This window comes from the organism of the source record quoted next, unplaced genomic scaffold (assembly GCF_019419815.1).
Source record: "Pyrus x bretschneideri cultivar Hongxiangsu unplaced genomic scaffold, Pyrus_bretschneideri_v1 Contig1, whole genome shotgun sequence".
In the NCBI taxonomy this organism is placed as follows: Eukaryota; Viridiplantae; Streptophyta; class Magnoliopsida; order Rosales; family Rosaceae; genus Pyrus; species Pyrus x bretschneideri.
In genome coordinates, this window is record NW_025999390.1 from 8,962,949 (window position 1) to 8,975,538 (window position 12,590).

The window sequence follows — 12,590 nt, forward strand, 5'->3', positions numbered from 1 at the left end:
GGTGTGTTTGTAAGCCCACCTCCAACCTCCGAAATTGGGCCTTATTGTTGCATCCACCAAGTTTTATTTATTTATTTTCGTTATTTTTGTCTGCGTCAAACTTTAATCTATTGCAAACGTGGACATAATCACGTTAATTAGCGTTATTCACCAAATTCAAATTTGATGATAAATATTTTTATACTGTAGTATTAAGTGATACAAATTTTATTATTTGAATAAATTTAAAATATAACTTTGTAAAAAATAAATAAATAAAATATGCATCGAATATATGTTTCTTGCAAGAAATTTATAATTCAAGTAATAAATTATTGCAGTATTTCTACTTGTTGCGTGTGCATCTTAAGCCAAATTCTACTTTTCGTATAGTATAAAAATTTAGGGTATGTTTGTCGTTTGGATGTGCTTTTAAAACTATTAAAAAAATTTTTGTTAAAAATATTTTTGGAACCAATCCTGAGTAAAAATGCAAGTAAATTTTAGAAACCACTTTAAAATCCAAAAACTATTTTATCTAAAAACGATTTCAATCATTTTAAAACACATCCAAACAATCTCAAATGACCAAAAGTGCTTGTAAACAAATTAAAGCATTTCTAAATACACTTTATTTATTGACCAAAAAATGAATACGCTTGATTTAGAAAATAAAAAAAGCGACCCAAAAATATTATTAAAATATATTTTTAAATCATAAAATCACTTTTTAAGCCGCCAACGCCAACAAGTCCATTTCGCGCGGGGATCATACTAGTTACCAGAAATTAGCATCCTGCAGCTTCAAAAGTGGAACGGATCCTTCCTTCCTCCCTATTCCAGTACGCACAGAATGTGACTGACGATCTCTCTCTCTCTCTCTCTCTCTCTCTCTCTCTCTCTCTCTCTCTCTCTCAGACATAGAACCACCATGATACTACTCAGAAAACCACTTCCCCACCTCCTCTTCACCCCCAGTTCCAAATCTTCATCCTTCCAATCACTTGCCTCCTACTTCACTCTCACTCCAAATCCAAACCCAACAATTTCCTCACCACACCCACCTGAATCACCCACTACCCACATACCAAATCCCATACAACACCCCAAACCCACCTTCAAAATCCCACCTTTCGGTCCTATTCCGTCGCCATTCACTCAAACCAGGCCTTCTCAGCCACAAATTCAGACGCTTCTCAGCCAATGCCGGTTGTTTCCACCGACACTTCACCCTACGACAGTTCGCAGCCCATCGATGCCGGCTCTTCCATTCGAAAACCGATCAGTTTGTGGCCTGGAATGTACAGTTCGCCTGTCACAAATGCCCTGTGGGAAGCAAGATCGGAAATGTATGGGGATGCACTGAGTGACGCGCCTCCGCAGAGTGAATTGGTGGCAAGGACTCCGGCGCAGAGCAGGACCGGTATTCTGTACAAGTTTTCGTCTGATTATAAACTGAGAGAGCAGTACAGGAACCCCTGGAATGGGATTAGGATGGGGAAGTTGCTTGAGGATCTCGATGCTCTTGCTGGAACCATTGTATTCAAGGTACCAATTTAAGTCAATTATTTAAAAGAATTGCTCAATTCTTGCTGCAATGGAGTACGTTTTTGTTTGATTTCTTTCGGGTTTGAAATTCGGATTGTTAGGGAAAACAAAAAGTTGATAACTTGGTTTTTGTTCTTGAATAAATTGAAGCATTAGTCCAGATTCCAGAACTATTACCTGAATTTCAATTCGATCCTCGAACTGCATTATTAGATTTTGCAATTGAGAGTAAGTGTTTGTTTTTTTGTAGGTTTGGAATTTGGATTGTTAAAAAAAACTCGTTAAATGGTTCCTTTAGTAAGTTGAAGCATTATTCCGCGAACTATATCTTTACCCAAGTTTCAGTTTAATCCTCTAACGAAATTGTTAGATTTGTAAATGCCTGAACTTTTCGAAATGTGTAGCATTGGTTGTTGAGGCTAGCTCGAATAAGCCTTCTCTGTAACGAGTTATATTTTTAGTTCGATTTGTAAATGAGTGTTGCCACTTCTTTAAAAATGATCCTGATGTGTTTCTTAACTTGACCAGCACTGCTGCAATGAAGATGGCACGAGAAGGCCCCTGCTATTGGTGACTGCTTCTGTTGACAAGATGGTTATGAAAAAACCTATCCTTGTCGACACGGATTTGAATATAGGCGGTGCTGTCGTATGGGTTGGGAAGTCATCCATGGAGATTCAGCTGGAAGTGACTCAATCTTTGCAGGGTACTGAAGTTTACATAACCAAATATTGTAGTTTCTTGTTGCTAAAATATATCAGATTTATTTATCATGTGCTGACAATCGAAACTTGACTTGCAGGATACTCATACACATCAGAGTCTGTTGCTCTTATAGCAAACTTCACATTTGTAGCCCGTGATTCTAAGTCTGGAAAATCAGCTCCGGTTAACCAGATATCACCTGAGACTGAGAAAGAAAAATTGCTCTGGGAAGAAGCAGATAAGAGGAATAAAATGAGGAAAAAGAAGAGAGCTGAACATAAAACAGATACTGAAAACCAGGACACAGACAGAGTCAACGCCCTGTTAGCAGAAGGTCAAGTTTTCTGTGACATGCCAGCACTGGCAGACCGAGATAGCATTCTAATAAGGGATACTTGCCTCCAGAACTCCTTTATTTGCCAGCCACAGCAGAGGAACATCCATGGTCGGATCTTTGGAGGATTTTTGATGCGAAGAGCATTTGAAATTGCCTTCTCAACAACATATGCATTTGCTGGTGTAGCACCACACTTCCTGGAAGTTGATCATGTTGATTTTGTTAGACCTGTAAGTAACTGAGCCTATTACCTGTCAAAATCTTATAATCCAACTTGAATGGTACTATGAGCTTTGTTTTAATTCTCTGTCTGTCTAGAGACATATCATGCTGAATAAGTATCATTTTAGGATAACACAGGATATAAATATACACATTAGTTTATGATTGAAAACATCGCACTTATTGATTGTACTATGAGCAAACATGACCGCTTGCTATTGGTTTCTTTGTTTTTCCCCTATCTGAATCGAGGAGTATGTTACTCAGTTCCCTTCTACTAATAGGAGTCCAATATGGTTGTGTATATTATACCGAATTGTAACGCAACAATTGAATGACATATTGTCTTTGGTTAATGATTAGTAAATGCTGCATCCAAAGTTAATCTGCAGTCTTGTTATTCTTTGTATGTGATCATGGCTTGGAGAACCTTTTAATCTGATATTGAGTTGTGTTCTTCCATTGTTATACCTCATGTGGTTAGATTGCAACTTGTGAACTGCCCTTCCACATAGCAAAAGAATGATTTAGAAAATAGTATCTGGGAATACAAACTGAACTGATACACCAAATGCTGGTCTGGTTTTGGGGGATTAATGATATTTATTTTGCTGATGCAGGTCGATGTAGGAAACTTTCTCCGGTTGAAGTCTTGTGTTCTCTATACAGAACTTGAGAACCCAGCTGAACCTCTAATAAATGTGGAAGTCGTTGCTCATGTTACACAGCCTGAGCTTAGGTCCAGTGAGGTGAGTACCTGAGTTAGCAGTAACATTCTGAAGGCAGCTTTTTCACCAAGCCTTTCAAATGAATCTATTCCTTGTCATTTTCTCTCATCTCTGTTAAAAAATTTCTCCAGGCAGATATTGTTATCTCAAATTGTGCGAAAGATGAAATGCTTTCCGTAGGAATTACAAAAGGAAAATCCTTTCCCTGCTCTACTGAAGCTTCGATCTGGGAACACGTAGATATTTAAATTTCGGTTTATGTCTGCTATATGTTTGAGCAGGTATCAAACAAATTCTACTTCACATTCTCTGTCCCTCCTGAGGCCATGAAGGATGGGATCCGGATTCGGAATGTAGTTCCTGCTACGGAAGAGGAAGCACGGCGGGTGATTGAACGAATGGATGCTGAGAACTCCCAGTGTGCTGCATTGTGAACTTGGCAAGGAGGGAAGGCAAGCATCGGTGGAAACCCTCCAGTCAAGTGATGCCATTTTTGTGTAAATTTGAGTAGAGCATCAATAATCTTTGCAGACTTTGTATTTAACCATCATTTTTCAAAAATCAAATGCCAAAGATGAGAGAATTGGGAATAAAAAATAAAAAAAAAAAGAAATCCGCAGTTGGCGAACCACAAGCTTTAAATATAACTAAATAAATTTACACATCAGACCAAAATATTGTGCTACTACAACTTATTACATCTTCTGATCTAATTTCCCCTATATATAACACAAGATGAACAATTCCAAAATCTTGTGTGTATCATATATATAAGTACAAGGAAGGGTGCTTAACCTAAAACGGTAATCAATCCATCAAATGCTCCAGCCAGCGTAAAATCAAGCACTATGTCGAAGTTCGGTTTCATCATCCGAGGAACCATAATGCTGCTTTGCACCGAGCCCTGGAAAAAACGGTGGAAGGGTTGCATTCGGAACCCTGGGGAATTGACGGGCTGACCCAACTATAGTTCTTTCGTTAACTTTTCCGACTACCTTGCACGCCTGATCTAGAATAGAAAGAAAATCTCTCACCACCGTGAAAATTCGGAAGGGATGAGCTTCTTCCCTAACTGAGTTCCCATGGAAATATTCTGTTAAGTCCTTTACCATAGAGAATGCAACTTTCTCTTGAGCTTGAATCCTTACAATTTCTTCCCCTGCCTTGTTCAAGAACCCGCTCATGGACTCGAAGAACTTTTTGCTACTCTCCTTTGATGCACTGCCTTCGATCAATTTTACAACTTCTGCTATTTTCGTAATTCCAGCAGCAATTTTTGCAACTTCATTGCTAAGTACATCTGAATCCATCGTAGCAGCCTTCTTTACACCGGTGAGCTCCCCACTCAATCCTGAAACAACTTGCAGGCCAAGCTTCCTAAACTCGACATCGTCCCGGAAGGAAGTTTGTTGGCTTTCCTCAGCTATTTTATTCTGATTCATGCCAGAGAGACAAGAACCTTCAGCTCTGATGATTTCCTGCACAACAAAATGTAAGAGAGTAGTTTTCCCATCTGTTCCCTTCACATCTACAAGCTTGAGAAGTGTGTCTAGCTTGAAGGCATGGGCATCGCCACGGTTAGTGCCAACATTCATCCGGTTCCCAGTTTTGAGCACCGCTTCAAGAAGCTTCAGGAACATTTTGCTGTTCCTTAATTCTTCGCAAGCTGCCTGTATTAAGGGAGTTATATCAGAAATAGCTAGTAATATTTATGCAGAATAGCTCGGGCAGAGTTGAGAAGCATATGTAAATATGAATGGCGAAGCATATGTAAATATGAATGGCAAGGAAAACTACATCACTTTCGTATAGGCCTATGAAATTGACATGACTTAAGATGACTGAAAGAGTTCAGTAACATGTACTACAATTAATACAATAATTCACACCATAAAATTAGAAAGAGAAATCAGTTTTTGCAATCATATAAACATGTTTACTGAACTCTCTTAGTTTTCTGTATACAGTCAGCTTCTACGATATGGTAAACAGAGATATTGAATACAGCAGACGGGCCAATCATCCTTTTGAGCAGCACAATGCCCACAGTTGTAACAATCACCAAGTTCTTAAAACCATGTTAATCAGATTTCAAGAACAAGATGACAAAAATAAATCCACATCCTGAACAGCGTACAACACGAGACAGAATTAACTGGCTAGGATTTGTTAGACAAATAAGGAATATGGTTGGAGTCCTTGTGTAATTGTATATAATATTATTCACTAGCCGTCCTACAGCCGTCCTACCTTGTCCTACCTACACACTAGCCGTCCTACAGCCGTCAAGTCGTCCTACAGCCGTCCTACCTTGTCCTACCTACACACTAGGACGGCTACCTTGTCCTAACACACTTGTATCATGTATATATATCCTTGTAATCTTGTAGAGAAAGATAATGAGAAAAAAAAGCATTCTCTTCCATTTTTTCCACATTCACGTATCAATAACAAATATATTTTTTAGCCTACATACCTTTTTCTACAGGATTAGCACTAATAGTTCAATTGATTGGACAATAATGAAAATCAAAAAAGGATTAACTGGAACTGGAAGTGGAAAGTGACCAAGAGAAGATGAACAGAACCAAACACACAGAAACTGAACATAGTTCAAAATCAGTTCCTTTGTACAAAATTTTTAAATAAACGAGGGAAGGCACCCAAAAAATAATACTTTTTAACTGTTCAACCTTTTGATTTGTATAAAGATCATGAAGCATGAACTCAAGCCTTTTCTATCCATCACCAACGACAGGAGGGTTTGAATTTAAACATATATATAGATGCTCATTAGCTACCTCCAACAAGATATTTGAGGATGAGAAACGAATCAACAAAATAGATATTATTGCATTGTCGAATGTTAAGTAAGACGAGACTACAAGATTTACCTCCACAGTCTCGAAAGACCTTTTCAGATAATCTATTTCTGAATCAAAATTGGAAATGTAGAGCATTGCATCCACCCTCTTAAACCCGAAAGGTATATCGAGCACCGCCTTCAGAAATTTCTCAGCTGGGCCAAGCTTAAACGGTGATTCATCTTTGAACTCTCTTAGTTTCCGTTCTTCCTCTTTGGTTGGAGCCATCTTTAATAGACTTTCGAGCAGTTCTGTCCCAAGTCCATCTGAATTACCTGCTTGCAAAATTTACAAAAGTTCATATAAATGCAAACAAATTTAATCAAACTTCATTTCGGAACTTGCATTGCAATGTGCAACATCACTAATTCAAGATCAACAATGTTAAAATTGGACAAAATGCAATAAGCAAGAATCGAGTATCACTACTTACCTTCCAAAAGCGCTTCGCAGACTTCATCAATGGTAACATTAAGTGCCCTCAACAAAATTGCAATGTTCTGAGACTTCTTCGGATCAAGCACGCGGTTCTCCTGATTCACAGAAGAAAGAATCTGTCGCCGGACATTGTCATTCGGTGTCAAAGTCGAATTGTTTACCATAAACAATGTCTCAATCATCTCCTCATTCAACCTGCAACACAAAAAACACAAAATTCACTAAAAGGCAAATGCAACAAAAAGCTAAAGGATCAGACTTTTAGCTCCGGAAATTGACAGAAAAGAAACGGCCAAGAGTTTGTTCTTGTCTTACTGAAAAGAGCTGGATTTCAAGTGATCCCACACCATGGCGCGGTCTGAGCTGGCCCTAACTTTATCCCAATGTAAAGGTTTCAGTTTTGGCTTTGTTGGAGTCTCCTCATTCTTTTCCACCATCTCATTGCTCTCTTCACTTTCACCCGCCAAAATGGGTCCCGAATTCTGAGGCACAGCCGGCCGTGAAGGAGTGATAAGAACCGGTGGCCCTGTGTTGTGACTTGGACCCGCTGGGGCTTCCCAAAACCTCGGTGGTGGCAGTGGCGGAGGCGGAGGGGGAAGTCTTATCGGAAAAAAACTCTTATTTCTCTCTGGAGAGTGGTTCTTCAGCCCGATATGTTCAGAATTTCTTGAGGACGACGAAGAGAAGCATGGGGACGATGATATTGGTAGCGGAGGAGGCCGCGACGGAGCTGAGAAATTGATTACTAAGTCCGGCGACTTCGATTTCAAGTTTCTGGGGCTCAAATTCAACGCCGGCGAGACCGTGTGAGACCAAGAACTTGCTGGGGAAGCAGATTTCGAACATGGGTATGACGCAGTTTTCGAATTGAAGCTTCTACTTCCGAAGTTTACGCCATCGACGGCCTTAAACACTCTGTCAGGGCTTGTTATTCTTCCGCTACCATGTTTGGGACTCGCGGAAGACCCTCTGGGAGAAAAGAACTCCTCTTCATCGTCATCGGAACCCAGCTGGGAATTCTTGAAGCTCCGTCTGAAATTGTGCTTGGGAAGTGGCGGAAGCGGCTTCAGCTCCGGCGAGCCCAGTCTCTGATACGGCGGCGAGGCAGAGTGGCTCGACACCCCGAACGCCAAGCTCGCATTGCTCGTGTTCGCGACGTTTTCCTGGTCGGTTCCTCGTCGGGGACTAACTAAGGTTCCGAGGTAGAGGAACTCTCTGCTGGTATTGGGCGTACTACTACGATGATTGTGAACCGCGTCGGAGGAGGCGGTGTTTGGCGGGAACAGACGGAGACTGTCGTTTATGGAGGCCTTATCGTCGGGTATGGTATCGTTAGGCTGCCGGCGTCGACGGTAGTACAGAAATGCGGCGGCGGAGGCGATGATGATGAAGGCAGTGACAGAAACAGAGATGGCGATGGCAATGACGTGGCGGTGGGAAGAGGAGGAGGAGGAGTTTTTGGGAAAGAGGATAGAGGAAATGTTGGCGGGGAAGGAGGTGAGGGAAGTAGGGGAGGGAGGGGGCGGTGGGGAGTGAGAGGAGGAGGAGGGAAAGAAAGGTTTTAGGGGAGGGGTTGAGGAGGAGGAAGAGAAGGGTAGTTTGGGAATTTGGGTTGGGTGGGATTGGGGAGAGAAGGATGGCGGTTGGGTTGGAGGGGAAGACTCTAAGGGGAAAAGGGGCTGGTGGAGGAGGTGGCGGTAACAAGTGGCGGTGGTGGTGAAGTAGAGCAACGTGAGCAAGAGGATCATCAGCAGATTGATAGGTGGCATTGTGGTGGTTGGAGTTCAAAAGCGTCGTTATTTTGCAGTGCTTTGTTGTAGGAAAAGAACGTCTTGTAGCTCAGAGAGCTAGAGAGAGAGAGAGAGAGAGAGAGAGAGAGAGAGTAAGAGAGGGGAAAAGAGTCTACATGGTCATGGTGATGGGCCTGATGGCGATGGCGGTGGCGGTTGTGAGTAGAAGAAACAAAAGAGAATATGGTATTTCAGGCCATTACAGTGGCCTACTACTCCTTTCAGTTTTCACCTATGGAGAGAGAGAGAGAGAGAGGGAGAGACGAGAAGGTGAAGACGAGAGATTTTTCAATGCGACAGTGACACAAGATGGTACATTACGTATTTTTATATAAATGGGTTGGAATGTGTGTTAAAAAGTTAATTATAAGCTTGTAAACTCAGAGAATAAAGGTAAAGACGAGAGATTTTTTAATGTGATCGTCACACAGTATGGTACATTATGTGTTGTTATATAAATAGTGTAATATGTGTGTTAAAAAGTTAATAACTTAAAAAATAAAATTTTTCATCACTTACATAAAAACACCTGGTGTACCACCCTTATTCCCATCACAACTAAAAATTTCTCAGTAAAAACGATATCTTGCATTGGAAAGATTTTTAAGTATGATCGGTACACGGAATATGGGATTGTACATTATATGTTATTATATAAATGGTAGGATATGTGTGGTAAAAAGTTAATAACTTAAAAAGTAAAATTTCTTATCATTTTTATTAAAAAACATAATGTATCACTTGTGTTCCCGTGATAATATAAAATTTCTCCTTTGGAGCATGGAGCGGGCGAAAGTAGAGAGAGAAAGAGGTTAAAATTTGTGAGAGACAGGAATGCCGACCTTTTATTGGGATTTGGAGTTTTCTCTTGGCTGTGTGAAAGATTCTTGCAATTATCACACAACTCGCTCACTGCTCTGCTGAAGATTCAGGATTCGACATTTGCATTAGCTGTTTTACACTTTGTTAGGACCCCCAGGCGAGACTTGAGAGCTTTCTTTCCGGTAAATATCAATGCCAAAATTTCGTCAAGCCTTTTCCTTTCTTATCTTTTCACATCTCAAACTTCAGGGATTTTCTATAATACATCGGATTATCTTATATCTCACAAATTTTAACCGTTAAATCATTGTTTCAAAACCACGGAGATTTTAGTGAAGGTTACACAACTTGAGAAAAGTGGTAAAAATTTTGAGCTTGTTCTGGCACTGTCACAGTGTCGCTGATCAATGGTAACTGAGAGAAAAGGAAAGAAAGGAAAAGCCTTTTTATGAGGGGACGAGGGGATCCCACGGATCTTTAGTGCGGGGGGACGTTTGCCCACTTGGTGCCTGCCTGTGGCCCTGTAGCTGTAGGCAGCCATCAGCCTATCACCTCACCACCTGGTGACTGGTGCTGCGTAGGAGTGAGGTGAGGTGAGGTCAGGCTTTTCCATTTTTGATTATTCATTAATATTTTTCTGGTGTTACAAAAACCACATGATTAGCAAAACTTTTGTTTGTTAATCTGCGTTTGATGATAGTTTAATCAGGCATTACATTATTTAAGCTTTTTATCGAGACAAATCAAGTTAAACATCAATTGGAGTGGAGTGGGGTCGTATCTTTGTTTTAAAAGTATTTATTTATGCATTTAAAATCTTCTTTGTAAGAATAAACACAAATTCTCTTTAGATTCTTTCATGTAAAGTGAACCATCCAATATATTTTGCTTATTTTGTTTATGGTAATATGGTCTAATCATCAACCTAACCATCTTTAGCAATTTTAAACAGGGAAGAGATCCGTTTCGGATCTCACCTCCTAAGTCCTTAGGATCTAGCAATCCGAATCTTTGAAATTTGATTCAACAGTTACAAATAGAGGAGTCCTCTTAATTGTAGTCATTTTATCCAATTTCAAAAATCTGGATCTTCGGATCCCTAAGACTTGGTGGGAGAGATCCGGAGGGGATCTCTTCCCTTTTAAACACATATGGAGCCCCGTTGCTTTAACATTATGATCTCTCATATCTTAACTAAATTCAACTAAACGACAGAAAAAAGACTATTTAGTATTTTATTATATAAAAAAATGACGGGCTGTAGTTTCACAAAATTAAATTAAATTTTGTTGTTTTTTATTAAAGCATTACCTAATTTTAGCATATATCTAATATTAAAATTTTGAAAAAAATAAATAAAAACCTCTCTTCTCACTCCCACTCCCACCTTCTCTCCTTCGCTCTCTCCCTCTCTCCTTCCCCATTTTAAAAACAAAATATAAAACGTTGACACACAAAAAAAAGTGTGTAGGCAGATGATACTCAGTACTACAATCTAATAATATTCTACTTCGCTTAAAAGTGAGATTCTTAGATTCGAATCTCAAAGATGGCCCCAAATCAAGTCAAACCAAAAATTACCATTCTGCTTTGACTGAGAATTTGCCACCCTATTTCCTTGCATGTTGTCCTCTCTTTTTTTCATGTCGGTAATGTATCATCAATAATATCCTAAAAATAAACAAAAATGGAAGGGTAAATGAAAAATGAAAAAGTTATTGGCAGCCTTCAGAATTTGGTATGGATCATAGACTACTTGTTGGGACCATCCCGTGGTGGCTTTTAGTAGCTATTTATCTTCCATTAATTTGCCTTCTTCCCGTAACGCTGCCAAATCATATATACATTGATACGAAAGTAGTTGCGGGATTTAATATATCTATTCATACACGTATATTGTGTGTGTGCGCGCACGCACGCGCACTCTTCTTGGCATATCTTTTTTTTTCAACTTTTTATATACGTTTTTATAAAGTTCACTTTATAATGCATTTTAAGGATTGTATAAAAAATCATCCAAAATTTAAAACCATATGATCATTGGATCAAATTTAGTGTTTTTTACAAAGTCGTATTCGTTCATTTCCTTCACTGGTTTTCGATTTGTCTAATTTTTTGTGAAGATGATTTATCAATAATGTTATAAAATATAGACCAATTGAATAATTGAAATAAATTACAAAGTGTATGTAAGATCCCACATCACCCAGGGGAGTGATCCTTATATGTATATTCTCATCCCTACCTAGCACGAGGCCTTTTGGGAGCTCACTGGCTTCGGGTTCCGTAGGAACTCCGAAGTTAAGCGAGAAGGGGGCTAGAGTAATCCCATGATGGGTGACCCACTGGGAAGTTGCTCGTGAGTTCCCAAAAACAAAACCGTGAGGGAATGGTAAGCCCAAAGCGGACAATATCGTGCTACGGTAATGGAGTCGGACCCGGAAAGTAGTCCCGCCCGGGACGGGATGTGACATTATACCCTATAAAATATGTATAAAAAAATAATGTCACAAATTTGTCCCTTGATATTTTCTACAAAAGTGCAAGCGGTTAACAAAAACTCAAATGTTTTTCGCTTTAAAGAATATGGATAAAGCAACAAAACTTAACTATGAGAATCTTACTTTTTAACCCAAGTAATCAATTGCTAGATATAAATTTTAAAGCCTTTTATTTACACTTTACTAGTTTACTTAAAAAAATATTAATTATTAGACTTTAAAAAAGATGATAATTTGTATTTTGAAATTGAGGGGTTTTTTTTTTAATATATATTTATAACAAACGATATTATTCATACTAAAGGATGGGAAAGTGGGTTAAGCCTCACAATGCATTAATAATAATATGGTTCATATTCTTCTTTGTCAATAATCGAACCTAAGACCTCTCACTTGCAAGTAAAGAAAAACATCACTATACTGTAGCACTAAGTGACATATTTTGAAATTGAGTTAGGTTCTTTCATGCATACACCCACTTCAAGATGCCACAAGAAAAAAAAATTAAATAAATATAAAAACAAACAATTTATGAGTGTGTGCTATATAACCCTAAAAACCCTAGCTGGGAAGATGGGGCTCTACTGAAACACAATTAAGAGTGTTGTCACAATAATTAATAGGTCGGTCCATCAAATTATTAATGTTGTTGTATA

The 12,590-nt window shown here is 39.1% G+C and overlaps 2 protein-coding genes across 3 annotated transcripts; one reads left to right on the forward strand and one right to left on the reverse strand.

Moving 5' to 3' along the window:
- The first annotated feature begins 1,002 nt into the window (after positions 1 to 1,002).
- On the forward strand, positions 1,003 to 4,147 carry LOC103949025 (acyl-coenzyme A thioesterase 4, mitochondrial-like). Of its 2 annotated transcripts, none has more exons than XM_009360115.3 (5): positions 1,003 to 1,527; positions 2,056 to 2,233; positions 2,330 to 2,799; positions 3,412 to 3,540; positions 3,801 to 4,147. In XM_009360115.3, exons 1-5 carry the CDS (start codon positions 1,183 to 1,185, stop codon positions 3,951 to 3,953), a joined length of 1,275 nt encoding a protein of 424 aa, XP_009358390.2. In that variant the 5' UTR covers positions 1,003 to 1,182; the 3' UTR covers positions 3,954 to 4,147. The 2 variants fall into 2 exon arrangements, with proteins under 2 accessions (XP_009358390.2, XP_048440008.1); XM_048584051.1 differs by having other exon boundaries at positions 3,651 to 3,941.
- Positions 4,140 to 8,800, reverse strand: LOC103949026 (formin-like protein 2). The gene is made up of 4 exons (XM_009360116.3): positions 7,137 to 8,800; positions 6,817 to 7,016; positions 6,414 to 6,658; positions 4,140 to 5,189 (listed from the first exon to the last, which is right to left on the reverse strand). Exons 1-4 carry the CDS (start codon positions 8,588 to 8,590, stop codon positions 4,359 to 4,361), a joined length of 2,730 nt encoding a protein of 909 aa, XP_009358391.2. The 5' UTR covers positions 8,591 to 8,800; the 3' UTR covers positions 4,140 to 4,358.
- Positions 8,801 to 12,590: the final 3,790 nt, after the last annotated feature.

Excerpts from the sequence above, each read along its gene's own strand:
- LOC103949025 (XM_009360115.3), top strand. The coding sequence starts at position 1,183 with ATGCCGGTTGTTTCCACCGACACTTCACCCTACGACAGTTCGCAGCCC. Across the intron at positions 2,234-2,329 it reads AGTGACTCAATCTTTGCAGG|GATACTCATACACATCAGAG; the intron begins GTACTGAAGTTT and ends CTTGACTTGCAG. Across the intron at positions 3,541-3,800 it reads CTGAGCTTAGGTCCAGTGAG|GTATCAAACAAATTCTACTT; the intron begins GTGAGTACCTGA and ends ATGTTTGAGCAG.
- LOC103949026 (XM_009360116.3), bottom strand. The coding sequence starts at position 8,590 with ATGCCACCTATCAATCTGCTGATGATCCTCTTGCTCACGTTGCTCTAC. Across the intron at positions 7,017-7,136 it reads TTGAAATCCAGCTCTTTTCA|GTTGAATGAGGAGATGATTG; the intron begins GTAAGACAAGAA and ends TTTGTGTTGCAG. Across the intron at positions 6,659-6,816 it reads CTGCGAAGCGCTTTTGGAAG|GTAATTCAGATGGACTTGGG; the intron begins GTAAGTAGTGAT and ends TTTTGCAAGCAG.